The 18,478-nt window shown below is 53.0% G+C and overlaps 1 protein-coding gene across 1 annotated transcript in view; it reads left to right on the top strand.

The window, feature by feature from the left end:
• Nucleotides 1-18,478, top strand: part of BTBD9 (BTB domain containing 9) — a 415,294-nt gene extending 396,816 nt beyond the window's left edge. The window contains exons 10-11 of the mRNA XM_082732274.1: nucleotides 17-95; nucleotides 16,880-18,478. Of these exons, the coding sequence (XP_082588400.1) occupies nucleotides 17-95; nucleotides 16,880-17,077 (277 nt within the window). The 3' untranslated portion in view covers nucleotides 17,078-18,478. The remainder of the gene's footprint in view (nucleotides 1-16; nucleotides 96-16,879) is intronic.

Below are 18,478 nucleotides of genomic sequence, written 5' to 3'. Positions count from 1 at the left end.
GTGCTTCCTCTCACAGGTCCTGGCAGTCTGTAACTTTCGAGAGACAGCCCGCCTCCTTCATCCGAATCGTGGGAACACACAACACAGCAAATGAGGTAAGGGTCTCCGTTATGAGCGACGCTGTGCTGTTTCCTGACATACAGGTAAATGCTACATCCCGAGCTAAGTAGAACTGTTTGTTCTCCCCGCTAATGGGCTGTTGTTCAGAGAGCCTGGTACACAAGAAAGTCCTGCTCTTGCACAGTGGGGATATCATTATCATTTTTAGATGGCTCTTCACTAGGAAATGAAAGCCAACTCCTGTGGCTTTGCTTACTCCCACCAGCCTCCTTGTGGAATCGGCCACCACAGAGACCTTGAGAGGTCACATGCCCTGTCCGCAGAGTCATCCGTTTTCCCAGACGACAGCTATTCCAGAGGTCCCTTGGCCCTCTGAACATGGTGTTTAAGGAACCTCAGGCCCACAGAGGCCACCATGGCAGACAGTTGCTGGTTTTCTGTCTATTCTGTCCTATGCCAGGCTGCACAGAAATGCTTATGAATGGGCCTGTTCTTCCCCTGGCACTCAGGCCCAGATTGTTCCAGGGGACCACGCTGTTTGTAGGTGTTCCTTCACTTTGGGATTTCATGAGGGAAGAGTGGCTGGTTTTTTCTCCCGTTTTGAGCACCCACAATCAGGACAGCAGTCAAGTTAAAGGCCTGAGCCACAAACATTGCCATGCTGTTTTCTCTGGAATATAAATGCCCCAGAGAAATGCACTGGGTTCCTCTGGATGAGAAAACAGAGGACAGGGGCTGCCTGGGTGGCTCAGTTGAGGAAGCGTCTGACTCTTGATTCAGCTCTGGTCAGGATGTCAGGGTCATGGGATTGAGCCCCATGTCAGGCTCTACACTGGGCGGAGAGCCTGCTTGAGATTCTCTCTCTCTCTCTCCCTCAGCCCGTCTCCCTGCTTACACTTGCACGTGCTCTCTCTCTAATAAGTAAATAAATAAAATTTTTTTAAAATATAAAAAATAACTGGAGGGCGCCTGGGTGGCTCAGTGGGTTAAGCCTCTGCCTTCGGCTCAGGTCATGATCTCAGGGTCCTGGGATCGAGTCCCGCATCGGGCTCTCTGCTCGGCAGGGAGCCTGCTTCCTCCTCTCTCTCTCTGCCTGCCTCTCTGCCTACTTGTAAGCTCTCTCTGTCAAATAAATAAATAAATAAATAAATAAATAAATAAATAAATAAATAAATAAATCTTTAAAAAATAAATAAATAAAATAACTGGAGAAAAAAGAAAGGAGAAGACCATGCCCTTGGTGAATAGAGAAACCAGGACACCTGAGTGTGAGGGAGGCTGCCATGACTAATTATACCGGGACAGCCAGTGTAAACCAGGATTGAACCAGGTGCACCTGGACTGCCCTCCCCTCCACAGTGTGGCTTCCCAGTGTGCTCACGGAGGCACCTGGGTATTCACACACACCGTTTAAGGTGAGGCCAGTGTCAGTCAACACAGTAAGGAACTGCTTACCTTTGAGTGGGTGTTGAGTGAGCACTGGTGGCTGGATGGTGATGTCTAGTGTATGGCCACACTGTTGACTTCATCTGCTGATCATGCCCTTGCTTTTTATGCTCGTGCGTGTTTAGTGTGAACCTCTGAAGTACTGCTGGTTAAAGACTGGAATCATAAGGAACCGTAAGACTGAAATGGGAAATGAAAGGCAACAAAATGGTAACCGCTCTGCAGCTTCCCCTTAAGCTGCTCTTTCTCAGATCTGTCCGGGGCTAGCTTCCTGGGCGTGTGACCAGACTAGTTGCGTGGAGCTCCACACCCAGAAAAGGGCTCTGTGCTTCGGGTTTAATGCTCACCAGTACCATCTCGAGTGCTTCACAATTTGACCTATCACTGTGTTCTTGTAAGGGCAGCTGCATGGGACGATGGAGCATTCACCTGGGGCTAGGAGCCTCAGTTCGAACACAGGCCCCTCTGGCCATCCCAGGACAGGTTCTCAGGCACCCACCCTTCACTCCCCGTGGGGGCCTAGCACATTTGCAGGGAGGGTCCACATCTAGTATGAATTTCACCTGCATCACAGGATAGGGCCCCGGGCGCCTGTGAGCGTCTGCCCTGGCTTCAGGAGTTCCCCTGGCCGAGGGATTGCAACAGGAAGTAACAAAGGAAAAGCCTGTGTCAGGTCGGGAGAGAAACTGTGGGAGGAAAGAAAAAGCTTTTTTTCCTGCTTTTTGAATAAGAGGCTCTACATTTTCATTTTGTGCTGAGCCCTGCATATTACATAGCTGGCCCGATTGGTGCATTGTGTTTGTCAAATCAGAATTCTCCAGAGCACGTCAAGGTGTTTCTGGTACTTAAGAACGCATTTTAAAAAGTGAAAATATTGTGATAATTTATATTTATTTTGCCTTTTTATTCGTTTAGAACAAAAATGATAGATTCCTACAATGTGTTTCTTACGGAGAAGAGCTGATAAACAGAAGCCTGAAACTTTCTCTCTTACCTCTTCATTTCACAAATCTGAAAATTAAAAAAGTAAACAAATTGAGATTTTTCTTAAAGCACAAAATTAAAGAACTCTAAACATTAGGTCATAAAAAGCACCCTTTTCTTTGATGAGACAATAAAAGTATATTTGAATCTGTATTTTAATATATATTTGAGCCCCAAACCAAGTATCATCATATTTTAAAATATTTTTTTCTTTTTTAAAAGTTTTAATTCCCATCTAGTTAACATAAAGTTTTATGTTAGTTTTAGGGGCACAATATAGTGATTCAGCAATTCCATACGTGACTCAGCATATTTTTAAATTTTTGCCTAGAAATCCCAATTTTTCTTACCACTTAAACTTACATTAAGTTACGTGTTTATTATGTACCAAATCAGAAAACAATTGATCTTTCCATAATACTGAATCAACGTAAATTTGAATATTTTTCATTTGCAGTCACTTATTTCTTATGTAATACATCCAAAAAACCCAAGCAGTTCTGTCTTTAATTCCTCTGTGGGATTCTGCAGTTAGGTATTCCAGCAGAAGGAATTCTAGGTCAGAGAAGGCTAAGGAGTGAGTGGGGTGAGTCTGATGAGTGTCTCCCAGAGTTTAGCCCCAACCCTATTCCATCAGTGACCTTATAAAGAACAGTTTCCCATTACAGACCCTGAAGTTAGAGTACAAGATCGTCTCTTGCCAGATGAGCTTCCTGAACTGTCTGTGTGGGGAGATCCAACCCCACTGACCAGCCCGTTTGAATGGGTTGACTAGTAGGCTGCTAATTAATCGGTGCTCTGTTGCATTTGGCTCACGATCCTCAGTGTGGTATTGCCAACTGGGGAAACCTCTTAAGTCATAAAATAAATAATGAGCGGGATCAAAAGGCAGGACCCACATACTGTCTTTCTCAGAGCACATAAGAAGGCACAAAAGTGCTGAGTCTCCCTGGGAATCAAGAATGCAGCGGACTCTCAAAGACAGCATTCTTTTCTCCAGTGTGCCACTTTCTGGGGCATTGTTTTGGACACAGCATCATCTGTCTTAGAGAACAGTGGGAATGTGTATACATCAGTGTGGTGACATTCAGACGTGAGAGAGACCAGGCTGCACTAAGGGAAGAGGAGTGACTGAGGTTGGTCCAGCAGGACTTCTGGGGAAGGCAGCCCCAGGGGAGAGCTCAGATGGCCCAGAGAGCCAGGGAAAGGAGGCTGGGGGCACAGTCAGGAAATGGAAATGGCCGGGGGTCTGGACAAGCCCCATCCCTAGTCCCATAGAAGCCAGAACCCCGCCGTCAATCAGAATATTAGAGTCAGGGTGCTGCTTTCTCACGGGTGAGGGTGGTAGAGGGAGAGGCGGGGGTTTCCTTAGCCTGTCACTGCTTGTTTGCCAGGTAATGTCCATGGCCTCCCTTTAGTCAGAGCCAAGACCTTTAGAGACTGAGTGTTACCAGAGGCTTTTGGAAATTTCAAGAAGTGCAGCTGGGACTGGTTTTTAGCATGTGTGGATAATGGAAAGAGAAATGTGGGTGAATACCTTTGCCCCACCGCCCCACAGAAGATTATTTTATGCAGCTGCTGCCCCTTCCAGAGAGGGAGTCAGGCAGGGGATGACAGGGGGAGCGTCGCTCAGAGGTGCCTGTGACTTGAGGAGCATTCCAGGGGGTGGTGGTTGGGCCCTTTTGGCAGAGCGTGGGAAGTGCCAACGCAGTGTGTCCCTGGGACGGGGGCTTCCGGCTGCTGTGGGGCCGGAAACCACCCCGACATCCACATCCCTCCTGCTGCTGGACTAGTAGAAACCCCCTCCCCCCAGGCTAAACCAGCCTGGGATTCCTTGCCCAGTGTAGACGTGTGTGTCCTGCCCCTGCGGCCAGGCCTTCCTGTGTGCGAGGCCCACCTGCGGTCAGCCACGTGCTGGTCTCCAGGCCTCCCTGCCATGGGGCTCTTGGGTGACAGCAGTGTCAGCCACCGTGGAGCTTCAGATTTCTTGATCACCTGTTTTGGCACGCTCTGATTTCCTGCAGCATTTCATCCCTGTCCTCTGGGAAGTGTCTGTCTGCTGCCGGCATCTGTCTCTCATCTTCCTTTGTGAGCGCCGCAGCGAGGAATTCATTTAATTTTTTAGCTACAACTCCTGTCAATAAATTTCCCTAATGCTTACCTCACAGCCTCCTCCACTTCCTTCAGTGACCTCCTGCCCTTGTGTACTTGGCATCACCCTTGCCGTTTATCTTCGCTCCCGAGCACATTTTCCTTTCATTCCCCACAGCGTGTGCTTTGTCATCCTCCGCTCTGCAGTCTCCCCCGTGCCGGGCGCGCCTCTCACACGGCTGGGGCTCCTCTCCTTTACCCTCGGACCCCTCTCTTGCATGTCTTCTGCGTGCTTGCAGCGTCTCCTTTGTCCCCCTATCATGCTTAGCACTAGATGGCAGACACGTGTCTTTCAGCACAGCCGCCCTCTCGTCCTGCTCCCCTTCGTTGCTTCCAATTGTCGGACTGTCCCCGGGGCCGGCAGCCAGCAAGGTCCTCCTTGGCTGCTTCCTCGGGCACGTTGCGCTGGTCCCGGTGCCTGGCCGGCGATGGCGTGCTCGTGCCAGTGCGGTGGCCCACCGCAGCTCTGAGTGCCCTGGAGGCAGACGGTGCTCCTCTGTCCAAGCCTCTCTTGTCTGACAAAGGGTAGAACCGGGGCCCATGGACAGCACCCCACGCGTCTTGGCCAACCCGAAGCTGCCACTCTGGTGACTGCAGCCAAGCCGTGCTGGCTGGGATGCACACCCCGAACAGGCCCCTTTGTTTTCATTCCAGTAATGATTGTAGCAGAGCCTCACACCGCCATCCCCGGAGATCAGATGGGTCCAAACAGGATCCGTCCAGGGAGGGACCTCTGAAAAGCAATCCGTGGATTAAAGGAACAGAAGTTACACCTGTTTTGGGTTTTTTTGTTTGTTTTTTTTTTTAATGGCTTTCCTGGATGCATGGGTTTGAGAGCAAGTTCTGGAATGAATTTTTAGTACACAGAGCTCAGGGACACAGACAGCCCCTGGGGGGAACAAAAGGACTATGGGAAAAACGAGCTATCTGCAATTAGAAGGACTGTGGTCCCATTCTCAAGAACCGGGGACAGTGGAACGTGAGAGCCTCTGCCAAGTCAGTAAGCGAAGCTGCGGAGGGAATGGCTGGGCTGCCTGTCGGTCGCTCTCAGGGTTCCTTTCTACTTACCAGGTGTGTGTAGCTAAGGACAGAGGCTGTATCGTATTAACTGTGTGTCCAGGCACCTTGCGTGGGCCCTGTGCGCATTTGCATGGAGAGCCTGTCAGCTGAGGGAGCGAAGGAACCATTCGGTCTGTCCGTCCATCCCTCCCTCGTGCATCCTCAGCCACCAAGGGCAAGGACTTAGTGCTCCCGCTTCTCCCCATCAAGAGCCTGTGTCACTCCAGAGGTAGACATCCTGCAGCCACCCTGAAGAGCTGCTGAAAGCAGACACTTTTCTAAGTGGAAGGGCAAATATGCCACATGCCTCCGCAGGTCCCATTTGAAGACCCTCGTAGTAACAATTGCTCTATTTATTGAGCAGTTACTGTGCTCAGTACTGAAGCTAATTAAACTGTCCACTCGGCAGATGTGAAGGAGAATCTACTCTCACCCACTTTTTAAGGATGACGGACAGCCCTTCGCCTCTAGCACTGCGGGAGTATAAACTGCGGTCACTGCCGGAGAGAGGAGTCTGGTAAGATCTAAGGTTGGACATGTGCGCGCCTACCCTAAGACGAAGCATCTGACGCCCGTGGGTATTCTCTAAAGAAGCTCTCACACGTGCTCCGGGTACAAGAGTGAAGACGCTCCTAGCAGCACTGTTCCTACGAGACCCAAGCAGGACACCTCCTAGTCATCCGTCCGGGGAGAATGGAAAAGCCAAGCATCGCTGGGCCGTCATCCACGCTGTCATCCAATCACAGCATGTCGAAGCAAAGAAACCAGGCACAGAAGAGTACAGAGAGTAGGATTATATTCATATAATGTCAAAAACAGGCGAAAGTAAGCTGTCATATACAAGGATGTGGACACGGGTGCTGAAACTTTTCTTTAAAAAAAAAAAAAAAGGCGAAGGAATAATTATTATTAAAACCAGAACTGTGGTTTCCTTGGGGTGGGGAGGCTGGGGTCCGGAAGGGCCGTCCTTGTGGAGGGACAGAGGGACCCCGGCAGTGTTCCTGGGTTGTTGCCCCCCATGGAGTCTACTTGGCGTTCACCCTGCAATTATTCAGCAAGCTGTTCATTTACATTTCATGCATTCTTTAGGGCGTAGTTTCCCCAGTAAAAATGTCCTAAGCAAAAAGGAAAATTTGATGAGGAAGCTAGAGCTGAGCGATGTTAAGTATTTTGCCCAAGGTCACCCTGCTGGTGAGTGCCAGTCAGGATTTGAATCCTGGCAGTTGGTCTCTGAAAATCCAGACTGCACTGTCTCCCAAAAGGACAAACTCCGTAATAGTAGAGCCCTAGAAATGAGTCCAGCTCTGCCCAGCACAGTCAGATGTGGTAAGCACATGACTCCTGTGGGCACACTGAAGGCACCAGTCCTCTCCAGATCTGGGAGAAAAACGAAGGCAAGGCCCGGCTTAGAGCTGGTGGCCGTGAGCCAGGTGAAGAGCAAGCCGTCCAAGCTAGAGCCCAACAGCCCAGCGGATGCAGACCAATGCAGGGCCCGGGCCTGAGGAGGAGGCTTCCTCATCTATAAAATGGACCACAGGAGCCTGGCCCTTGGAACTGGAGAGACATGGACGAGATGGGGTGCGGTGGCAGGCTCCTCTGCTCTCATGCAAGGGACGTGCGGTGCGAGGGTGGCCACCGGAGGGTCTGCACAAGCCTGCAGCAGCAGGACCGAGGGTCTGCAAGTGGCTGCTTGAGCTGCCCTCCAGGACCACTCAGCGCGGAGCCCAGAATGAGGCAGAATTTATTCACAGGCATCTGTCAGGCCAGTGAGTGTCTGTGGGTCCCAGTGCCATCCTTGTTCCCATAGCAACATGTGGCTCAAGTGAAGAAAAAAACACAAAAACAAGGAAAGGGACTTATTTTGTTGTTGTTGTTTTAAACAAACAAAAAAACTCCTTCCTGGCCTGGTGGTAATTATTTTCCAGACACCCCCACCAGGTCTGATCGCACCCTCCCTGGCTGCCCTGAGGTCTTCTCCTTGCAGCATCCTCTAGAGGCTGTGCTCTAAGCCCCCAAAGGCAGGGGGCCCCCAACGCAGCCATAGGCTGGCTCTCCAGGCCTGAATTCCTGCGCAGTCAGCACGAGGCCTGAAGCAAACATCCCTGAGGCAGAGACTGCAAGAGATGACAGAGCAAATGGACCAGTGAGCCTCTCCCTCAGAGAGCTCCTGACCTCAGGCTGCCCCTTCTGCCAGGGAGGGGGACCCTGGCCTTCCAGGGGATGTCACATAGCAGTGATGGGGAAGGGAGGTTTCGAAATCAAACGTGCTCAGGAGGAGAAATTACCAGTGCAAACCAGGCTTCCAACGGCACCAGATGCCCTGTGGGGTGTATGCAAGGCAGAGGGCAGGATTGGGTGTGGGCCAGACACAAGACAAGCACAGGAATAGTAGGGTGTTGGCACGGACAGGTCAGCCTGGCTGCCACCTGTGAGTTTGCGGAGCCATTGCCCGGATCCCTCACTACACGGCACTTCTTGAGGATGGAGATGGTGTCCTGGTATCTTCGGGTCCCTGTACCCAGCCCTATTCCCCACAGCGTAGCCCCTCTGTAAATCAGACCAAGGGCCAGAGCATTAGTGTAGGGTTCTGAGAGAAATAAGCTATCGGGAACCCCCTATGACAACTTGCATCTGAGGAATGCGGGAGAGTGGAAGATTGCACCAGGCTGTAATCCCCATGACCTTGAAGAACGGCCGGCCCATAGCTATGGGCAATTCTAGGACATGGGCAGCTGGGGCTCCATGTGCTGGCCTTCCAACCTGAGGGGGCACAGGCAGGCTTCTTGATGCCCCATCCAGTGGGAAGGGAGCCTTGGCAAGGCCACACCTACCAGGTTCTACCTGGGAACTGGAACATTTCCCCTTTTTTGTTTCTTAGTCTTTTTTTCCCCCCCAAAATAAAAAAGATACCTCTAACACTCCAGGGCCAGAGTAATGATGATGGGAGAGTTAACTGTACTCCCTGGAACTCTGGAGTGTGCACACAGAAAAATATGGTAACCAGAGATTGCAGGGCTACCTGGAGTGATAATGTATTAGAAAGGCTCTTTTTCTAGAACCTTCCAAGCCATTAAGTTCCAGGGATCTGTGGGAGCCCTGGCCTATGCGAATATGAGAGAGTAGAATTGAAAAGTTTTAAGAACTTGCCATACCTAAGCAATGTCACCAGGAATCATATTCCTGTACCTGTTAGGATTAGATAGTTGTGCAAAACAGTTTGGGCATCGTATCACCCCTAAGCAATACTGAAAAAGTATTGTTCACAATCTGGAAATGTCTCCCGTTTACAAAAGTTTTCTTAACCGAAAACCAGGTTTTGGGCTATTCAGATGAACATAGGGCTTTTGCTTATAAAAAGGGGTGTTTTGTTGGAGAAACTTGGACTTCAATTTCAAAGGAACAAAAAGTGAAACGTCCCTGCAAGAGAGACGCCTATGCGGTGCTCCTGTGATGGGTGTAAGAAAGATGTTCATTGTCACCGGCATCGGGATCCATGAGCACTTACTGACCGTGGCATGGGTGCAGGTGCCGCCGCCACAGACACCAGGAAGCGGCGGGCTCCAGAGTGGTATCGCCCAGAAGCCTCGTCTTTGTGCTTGACTTGCGGGCAGATATCCCTGAGAGACGGTTATCTATTTTACCAAGATATGTCACCTTGGAAATCTAAGTCGAAAGCTTGGGTCAGGAATGCCATTTGTATCGGCTGGCATGAAAGCAGTCGGGGAAAAATACTCAGGAGAAACCAGAAAAGCAAGGTAGAGCCATGGATCAACATTTATTAAATTTTCCCCATTTTTGCTACAGTTCACGGCAGACTTGGCACAGCCTGGGAAAACGAGACGGGGCTTCTGTGCATCTGAGAGCCTTGAAGCTCTGTGGTGCACACCGTGCTTGGGGAGGCCCAGTAATGAAAGAAGGCATGGCCTGCAGCTGGCTGAGCCACTAGCCCAAGCCCCAAGCAGAGGCCCGTGCGTCTGTGCGCATCCTTTCCAGGTGGCTCCCGGAGACAGGAACGCCCCAGACTCTCTCTAACGTGTCGAGAATTATGGCTCCCGGAGAGGAAAGGCAAAGTGATAATAAACAGCAGCTACAAAAAAGGACGCCCGGATAGTGACTCAGGCTGGGTCGGACTCGTACACACGACTACCTTCCAAATTAGCCAGCTCCTCTCGGGGGATAGATCCAGCAGCCGTTGAAGCTGGTTCGGCGAAGGTGCCCCTTTGTGAGCAGCGGCAATCAAACAGGCTAATGGGATACATGATTGCCGAAAAGGGGCCGGGAAAATGATGTGGTGGCCGCGGTAATGGTTTTGCATAAATCAGTAGTGTGACTCTGCCCTGTATGCCTCATTCGCTTTTGGTCACATCCTTTCCGATGGGTATTGCAGTCTTGGGAAGGTTCGTGGGAAAGCAATGGAATGACAGGAGCTTCTGAGCAAAGAGAAACCCAGGACCTGGCTGTTCCCTCTAGAGGGAGGCAGAGGAGCTTGAGGGCACGGCCTGCAGGGTGTCCACTCCGGAGGGCAGCCTGGACCCCCGGTCTCCCCCAGTCTCCCCCAGTCTCCCCCGGTCTCCCCCGGTCTCCCGGCGAACAGAGCAGAGGCCCTGCAGCCTCTCTTGCCTTGGGCACTTCAGCAGAGGGTGCGAGGCCGCATCAGGGAAGGAGCCAGTTTCCCTACAACAGGCTCACTCTCCACCCCTGCTCCTAAGAAGAGTCGGGCCCCTCTCTGGGTGCCCAGGTTCCCAGGCCTGTGCGAGGTGATGGTGGTGAGGCACCCGGGCCTGGGGCCTGGCTGGCCATTGGCCTTGTGCTGTGTTGGGCTCAGGGCCAGCACACTGTTCTCCAGAAAGGGGAGCAGGCTTAGGAGCAGCTCAGCCCTTGAGGTTAAATCCCACCACTCACTCCCGGGACCTTGGGTGCACTGCCCTTGCCTCCTCTGCGGAGAAGTAAACTCCTACCAGCAGGGGCGCCCTGTGCCCCATCTCCCCTGCTCAGCACCTGGTCAGTGTTTGTGGTCCGTGGGGCGCTTGAAGTTTAAAAACTAAAAACAGGGAGAGGATCTGACGGCAAGGACAGGCCCTCGGAGGCTGGCTGAGCCTGGAGCTCCCCCCTGCCCCCCCGAGACCCCGCTGCTGCCCCCTTCTGTAGCATGGCCAGCTGCCGTCTCTCCTTCCAGAGAATCTTTCCAATCACTCTGACCCTTTTCTCTCCTGTGTCTGTCTCACCATGTTTCTTCTTAATTTGGGTTATTCTTCCCTTTAAAAATGACTCTTTCCTGTTTATCCCAAATCACTGAAGTCTACCTCAGGGGGTTTTAGGATTTAAAACCCTATCTTCTTCCTTTAGACACTTTCCCCCCTTTTAGGCAGTTTTTATTATTTGTATTCCTTTTGTAATAGTTTTAATTGAGTCATTTTTAAAGAGCCGCCTCTGTCTGGAGCCTCTAGCCCCCTGCCCAGGTCTGGCCAGCCCTTCAGAGTGCTGCCCCGAGCCATGCCCCCCACTGCCCCCCACCCATACCTTCCTGCTCTCCCTCATCACCCTCTGCTGGAGAGCTCCAAGGGCCTCCCCTCTCCTGCTGCGTCTAGGGCTCCCTCCTCTGGCCTTTCCTCCTTGGCCGCCTTAAGCTTCCCTACTCAGCTCAGGCATCTCCTCCCCCAGGAAGCATCCATTTCCCCCCCCCCCCACTACCCACCCCCAGCTGGCTGGGCACTCCTCTGTGCCCTCAGGGCTCCCTGTAGGCCCAGAGACCCTTGCTCATCCATAATGTCTCTGCTGTCCCTACCGGATAGTGCCCCTCTGAGGAACCAGGAGCCACGTGGTGGGCATGCAGGAGGCGCCTCGTACATGTTGTGGAGTGAATGCATGAATGTGCTCAGACCTCCTGACCTCCACACCCCAGTCACCTGCTTCCTTCAGCCACTCCTACCATACATGTAGGACCCGCTCTGCCCTCTATGCCTGGTACCCAGAGGCACCCTTCTGATCCCCACTTCTGCCTGCCCTCTGCCTGCTCATTCTAACTCCCACTACACATTTGACCTCTTCGTTGACTCCAGCCCCGACCTGTCTTCCCATTTGTAACACACCCTTTTTCTCTTAGAACCATCAGCACATAGTTTGTGACTTACTAAAATTAACTGTTTCCTGTATGTTGCCTTTGAATCTGGCAGAGCCTGCTTGGCTCTCCGGAGCTGCTTAGGGAACCCACAATGAAGTTCATTGGTCCCTCAGAGACACCCTTGGGTCCCAGACTGAAGCTTAGCATGGAGGTAGCCCTGTCCCTCCTGTCTGCCCTAACTTGGTTAGAAGGGCCAACCACTGGTGGCAGGGGAGCAGTGGCTAGGATCTCTGGAGAAGGAATAGCCATGGCAGAACATGAAAATGGCCCATGGAGATTGCTGTCACTGTTGCTAGGCATGTGGGGGATAACAGCCATTTGCACTATTACTTTAAAAAACCGGTTAGTTAAATGGGCTAAAGATGGTTGTGCAGTTCACATCACCCAAGTTAGAGAAGAGAGATGTGAGGGCTGGAAGTGGGAATGGCAGCAGCAGGAGGGCAGCAGGAGGCAGGCCAGCGAGCATTTCTTAGGTGCCCATGGGCTCTCCCAGCACCATGTGGAGCAGAGGCCCTGCCCCTCAGGCTAGGGACGCTGATGGGACGCTTTCTAAGATGAGAGGCATACTCCAAATGGCCAGCCGATAGTGTGTGGCCCCAGAGAGAGGCTTTCTAAGTTTATTTTTCAATCTAGAGTTGAAACACGGATGTGTTTATTCCCGTGCAAGGCCTGTGTGGGAGAAAGGACAACCATGCCTTGGTCCTTGAGCCCCAGGGTTGCTGAGATGGAAGGACAGAGACAGGAGTGGGGCGGGAGGCCTGAAGCCTCACAGGGCCTGTGAGGCAAGATCTTGCCTGGAAATTCAGGGCACTGAAAAGCTCGCAGGCACACAGGGAGGGAAAACCCCTTCCATGTGGAGGAAAGGTCGCCAGTCAGTGCATGGGTCAGCATCAGGCCTGCGGAAAAGCCTCCGGAGAGCTTTGGGCCAAGAGCATGGGCTATAGGTCAGAGGGCGTGATGGTGCAGGGTTAAGGACTCAGGGTCAGAAAAGGGGAAGGTGCAGTAAGTGCAGCGTGCACACAGTTCCCTTCCAGTAGGTGAGACGTGGGCTCTGGGGACAGGGTGTGACCGGACTGGACTGAGAGAGAACAGGATGTCAGTTGGCTTACGTAGGAGAAGCTCCAGGGAGTGGCTTGAGAGAACGTGTGGGTGGGATTCCAGGCAGCGGAGGTGTGTTCTGGAGGGGGGGGCCCAGTGTGCCCTCAGCACCCCACCCACACTTAGAAAGAGGAGTGCTCCTAAGGCCAAACAGACCATCACTAACCTGCCAAAGGATGCTCTTGTCACTTGAAAAGCTTAAAGAATGTTAAATTGGAGAAGAGGTTAATAGCTGCCACGTAGAAGATGTTCAGGTTTGCCTTCATGGCACAGGTCACAGCTGATGGCCTGGACAGTTCAGAATCACAAAAGGCCCTCCTGTCGGGCTCTTGCCGGGTTAGCACCTGCAGACGGACCCAAACGGGAGCTGGTGCTCCAACAGAGAGGAGGGGAAGAAAGGAAAAGGAAGGAGGATGGGGGTGACTTGGCACCTCGAGGACGCCAGGAAGCACCGTGGCAAGAACAGGGCCGGCCTAAGCTTCAAGGAGAGAAATCCGCTGCCTCTAAGAGAACCGGCTCTGCCAAAATGCACAGAACAGACCCGAGGATGCATGGCCTCCGTTAGTCTTCATATTAGAGTTTGAGATGTGACATTTGAAACAGCGGTAGAAAAATGAATTGAAGTAGGAATGGGGGGGAATAGTGATGCAGGAAGGTGAGCACAGAATTTGTATTTTAACTACAACCTCACAGCTGCCATCACATGTGTGTGTGGGGGGGGCATGGTGCACATGCTCAAGCCATGGAGGCCACAGAGCCCCTGGGATGAAGGAGGGAAATTCTTTGTGGCCCTCACCCCAACCCCTCCTCCAGCTGCGCCGCTTCCTGCAGGGAGAGGGGCAGGTGCCCACCAATCCTGTTCTGCGTTCTGCCCACTCCCAGGCTACCAGGGCCTTTAGCGCTACAGACAGGCCCTTATCCAGGAGCAGACTCACCACACGCTGGCAGATCCGAAGCTGAGCAGCTCCTGTCCTGCCAGCAGGCCCGCAGAATAAAGGGAGCCAGGCAGGGGGATGGCTGTTTTCCTGGAAGTGCTGGGCACCCTTAGTTGGTGTGTCCCACCCTCACGGGCCAGAAGGTGCCATGCCCCTGGGCCACATGGCCTGTCCACACAGGCTCCAGGGTCCCACCAGCCAGTGCAGATACCACTACACACCAAGTTCACTGAGAGCGCTACCACTTTCCCCGTCTCACTTGTTTAGCGGAAGCCTGGAGACAAAAGGGAGAAAGCCTGGGACAGGTAGTGCCCTATCAGCTGTCCGTCCAGGAGGCTGTAGTCCAGCCGCTGGGTTTCTGCCCCGATGGTCCCCCCGCCACTGTCCCATCAGCAGCCCAGCACACCAGTTCCTTTAAGACTCTCTGGCAGCATCAGGCTCCTCGGGAAATGCAACTCACCCCTAAACCCCCTTCCAGCTGAGGCTTCCAGCCTCCAGATCACTGCCCCTGCCTCTTGCTGGGATCCACCACTGCCAGGCCCATCCTCACAGCCCTCACTTTCCCCCGTGAGCCTGTGCGGCCCTTCCTGCACCCCAACCTCGCTGCCCCCAGCTGCCTGGGCTCCAGCCTCTTAGGTCAGCTCATCCCAGAGTTGTCCCACTTTGCTGAACTTCACCTCTAAGTCAAGGTTGATATGTGTTTCTCATGGACTATAGCGCCTCCTCTTGGCCTCTGTGACCTCCTGCGCAAAGCTCTCCCCCATCCTTGAGGACAGTACGGTTGGCCTGGAGCTGACCACACCGCCCTCCACCTGCGGGTGGCCCTGCCCGCGTGAATCACACATCTCACAACCTGTCAGCGGCATGTGCACTTTTGAGGCCAGCGTCTTTGTTATTGGAGCTGACGTACAGGCCCAGCCCTGTGGGAAGTGTCCAGTCTGTGTTCACGTGATGAGCAGATTCTGGGATATTCTTCAGCAGAGACCTCGCCAGCCCCATGGAGTCGGATCTTTCCCTCGGACACCACTGGCCCTTTCCTCCTAAAGTCATCTGAGTTATTCCCCTTGCCTAGAACACTTCTGACCCCAAAATGCCCCTCTTTTCCTCCAAGCCATGCCTATTCACTTTAAAAAGCACTCCCTTGAGAGCTTAGAGTCTCCCAGGGGCAGCAGCAGTGGCCTTCAAACATTTTGTTTGCTTCTCCCCTGGAAGAACTTGGGAAGAAAGTATAAGTAACCTACTGAATATTTAAGGTTGAAAAGAAAATATGATGTTGAAATACAATTATTTTTATAAATATGAGGTAAAAAATACACATTTTTGTAAGATGGAAGATGAGGAACCAATTATTAGGAATAAATTTTTGATGACATGATTCACTAAAATAGATTTTAACCCACTTACTGAATAAGGCACACCAAATCCGAAAGTCATCATGCAAAACCTTCACTCATGGGTTTTAGCCAGCGTATTTTTTTTTTTTAAAGATTTATTTATTTGACAGAGAGAAATCACAAGTAGACAGAGAGGCAGCCAGAGAGAGAGAGAGAGAGAGGGAAGCAAGCTCCCTGCTGAGCAGAGAGCCCGATGCGGGACTCGATCCCAGGACCCTGAGATCATGACCTGAGCCGAAGGCAGCAGCTTAATCCACTGAGCCACCCAGGCGCCCCTAGCCAGCGTATCTTGAAGATGTTTTAATTCTGGAATAATTCTCAATTATGTTTAAAAAATCACATGAGTCATGAGTATACCGCACTTCTGAATTCAGAATATCTCCCTGGGCAGATCTTCGCCCTCGCAGGCCCGATGCTGAGGCGGCTCAGGGCCCAGCTTCCCTCCAGTGAGGGTAGCAGGGTGGTTGGGAATTCAGTCACGTTCTCGGACAGTCTGAGCATGTGCGGGCACTGAGGATCTGGAAGTGGATTCCCCTAAAACTGCCACCATGCTCCTCAGAAAGTGGCTTGGCCAGTGCCATACCAAAGACCACCACTGCCGAGGAGGGTCGGGGCAGGCCCTGGGGAGCTGCAACCCTAGAAGGGTCTGGGTGTTGGTGGAGAAAGGAATTTCCGCCCGGGAGGGCAGGCCCACTTCCTTAAAGGCCCAGCTCTGGCTGAGCGTCTGGCTGTCCCTTGACACCAGTGGAGACCTGCACACCGCCAGGCATTTCAGGCTCACACCCACACACACTCACATGGTGCCTCCCCTCGCGGCTGAGCTGTGCCCCATCCACACTGGCGCCGGCCCAGCCCTGAGCAAGGAGCCCAGGCGCTGGCCCAGAGACTCCCCGGCTGTGGCCGTGCTTCTCCGCTCCTGAGGGCGGCTGGCTGTCCCGCGCCAGCGGTGCGTCCCCGACCCGCCCGGCCCACGTCAGGGTGCACAGTTCCCTTCCCGAGGGCTCACTGGGGCAGAGAGGGAGGGACCCACCTGGACCCTTGGAGACAAGCCTGGTCCTCCCCTGGGGTGACGCCCTACTGGCTGCTTATTTTTTAATATCAGCTTTATTGACCCATCAGTCATGTACCGACCGGCTCACCCACAGGGAGCGCGGCACAGGGGTTCAGCAGAGCTGTGCCGCTGCCCCGCAGCCACCCTGTTGGCTGTCAACTCAACTGCCAAAAGCAGGGCTCATCCACTCATTCAAAAGGAAGAGCTTGGGGGACGAGAGTAGCCCGGAATGGAATCATCCAGTGAGAACATTTAAAAGAAAGATTTTATTTATTTACTTGACAGAGAGAGAGAGCACACAAGTAGGCAAAGTGGCAGGCAGAGCGTGGCTTGATCCCAGGACTCTGGGATTGTGACCTGAGCCGAAGTCAGATGCTTCACTGACTGAGCCCCCAGGGGACCCCAGCAGCAAGGACACTGTACGGGAAGCCATGCCATACTGCCTGTGACTATAGCCCATCAGCCCTTTACTTCTGTCCCAACCGACCGAGAGCAGTGTCCCACCTGGTCGCCTGCCCCGTGGCCGCCTCCTGGGTGCAACACCTGCCATGCTCACGAGGCCTTTGCTCTCTCCTGCCAGGTGTTCCACTGCGTCCACTTTGAGTGTCCGGAGCAGCAGAGCAGCCAGAAGGAGGAAAGCAGCGAGGAGTCAGGGCCCGGGGAGCCCAGCCTGGCGGGTCCGCAGCTCGACCCCCACGCCCTGCAGGCCCCAGGAGGCAGCTCCCTGCCTTCCAGCCCCGGCTCTGCCTCTCGCTCGCCCAACCGGCAGCACCAGTAAAGGGGGCGCGGACATGGAGGCATGCGGTGGGCCCCGAGGGCAGGGGCCAGGACTGGCATCCTCCCGGGAGGGATCTCCGTCTCCAGCCCCTCTCCCCTCCTGGGAGGAGCAGACGGCGCTGGCAAAACGGACACAGGACAGGCTTTCTCCCAAGGACAGAAAGGGGCCACGTTGTTCTCCTCTCAATTTGTTCAAATCAGGCTGGTCTCCAGGGGGAGAAAATGGGTCTTCAATCTTCATCAAGTCCACCATTAACACCCTACCTCTCTAATCTAACCCGGGCAAAGAGGCCGCGGTGGACGGGCCGGTGTCGGAATGCTGCGACGGCACCAAGCTCGGGAGAACCCATCAGGCCTTTATTACCTCCAGGCACCCTTTCGGAAGTGGGTTTCCATAGAGTGTTTGCTTTTCTGGAACACATTGCCCTGGCAACTAAATGATTTTTTCTTTCTTTTAGTTATTGTCCATTTGCTGAATCATAGGTATTCCAGATCTTTTTGAAATGCTCAAACAGCAAATCATTTGTTGTATTCCCTTTTGACGCTGTAATTTTCCTTCCTTAGTTTTGAACGGTTAGGCCTGGGGTGGAGTGGAGAAAGGCTGTGCACAGCTCCTGAATGAGGCACAGATGCAGCTCGTCATGGCACCGGGGCTGACAAGGAAAATCCTCTGAGGAAGTTCAAAAAAATACACAATGAGCAAATCAATCCGAGGATACTGGAGTTAATAATCACTCGAATTCCTGAGTTATTAACCTGTCATTCCTGAAACATACCCAGCCCTTAAGCTTGGGAGGCTGACAAGGAAATGGTTATTTTTGCCACCTGCTAATTTCCTGTTCCTGAGTCTGTAAACGTATCTGTAAGTCCACAGCAGCTTCCGGTAGGGCTCAGCCCACCCCTGAATCACCACCGGTTAGCTGGGCCCGTGGGGACGGTAGTCCCCTGTGCCAGCGAGTGTCAGCAGCATGCTCCTGGGGCTTTGCGGGGTGGTCATGGCAGTTCAGTCTTTGCTGTGTTTCATCCGCAGACCTGACTACTCGGCCAAGGTTGAGAAGAAAAAGTAGTTCTAAGCAGCTTTTCTCCTCCTCCTCATTGAGCGGATCGCTGCCGCAGCCTGACGGGGCTGCGCTCCCTCTCCTTCCTTAGTGCTTTCCAGCCCGGCGCTAACTACCCTTTGTAACGTGCTTAGCCTGCTGTCTGGGGTTCACTCACCTCCGGAGCCCGGCCAGGCTGAGCACCGCGGTCCCCTGGCCCCCCAGATGCAGGCCCAGGTCCTCTGCACACCCTGTGACCCCCACTTGGAGGAAGGTGGGCTTACAGGGGGTTCCTTTTGGGGTCTTACGCTCACTGGTTGCAGGTGGACACAGAACCCCTCTAAGTAAATGCTCTCCCCAGTGTA

The sequence above is a fragment of the Mustela nivalis genome (genome assembly GCF_964662115.1).
Source record: "Mustela nivalis genome assembly, chromosome: 5".
Taxonomy (NCBI): domain Eukaryota; kingdom Metazoa; phylum Chordata; class Mammalia; order Carnivora; family Mustelidae; genus Mustela; species Mustela nivalis.
Note: the sequence above shows the minus strand (reverse complement) of the source record. Positions and strands in the feature narration are given on the sequence as shown.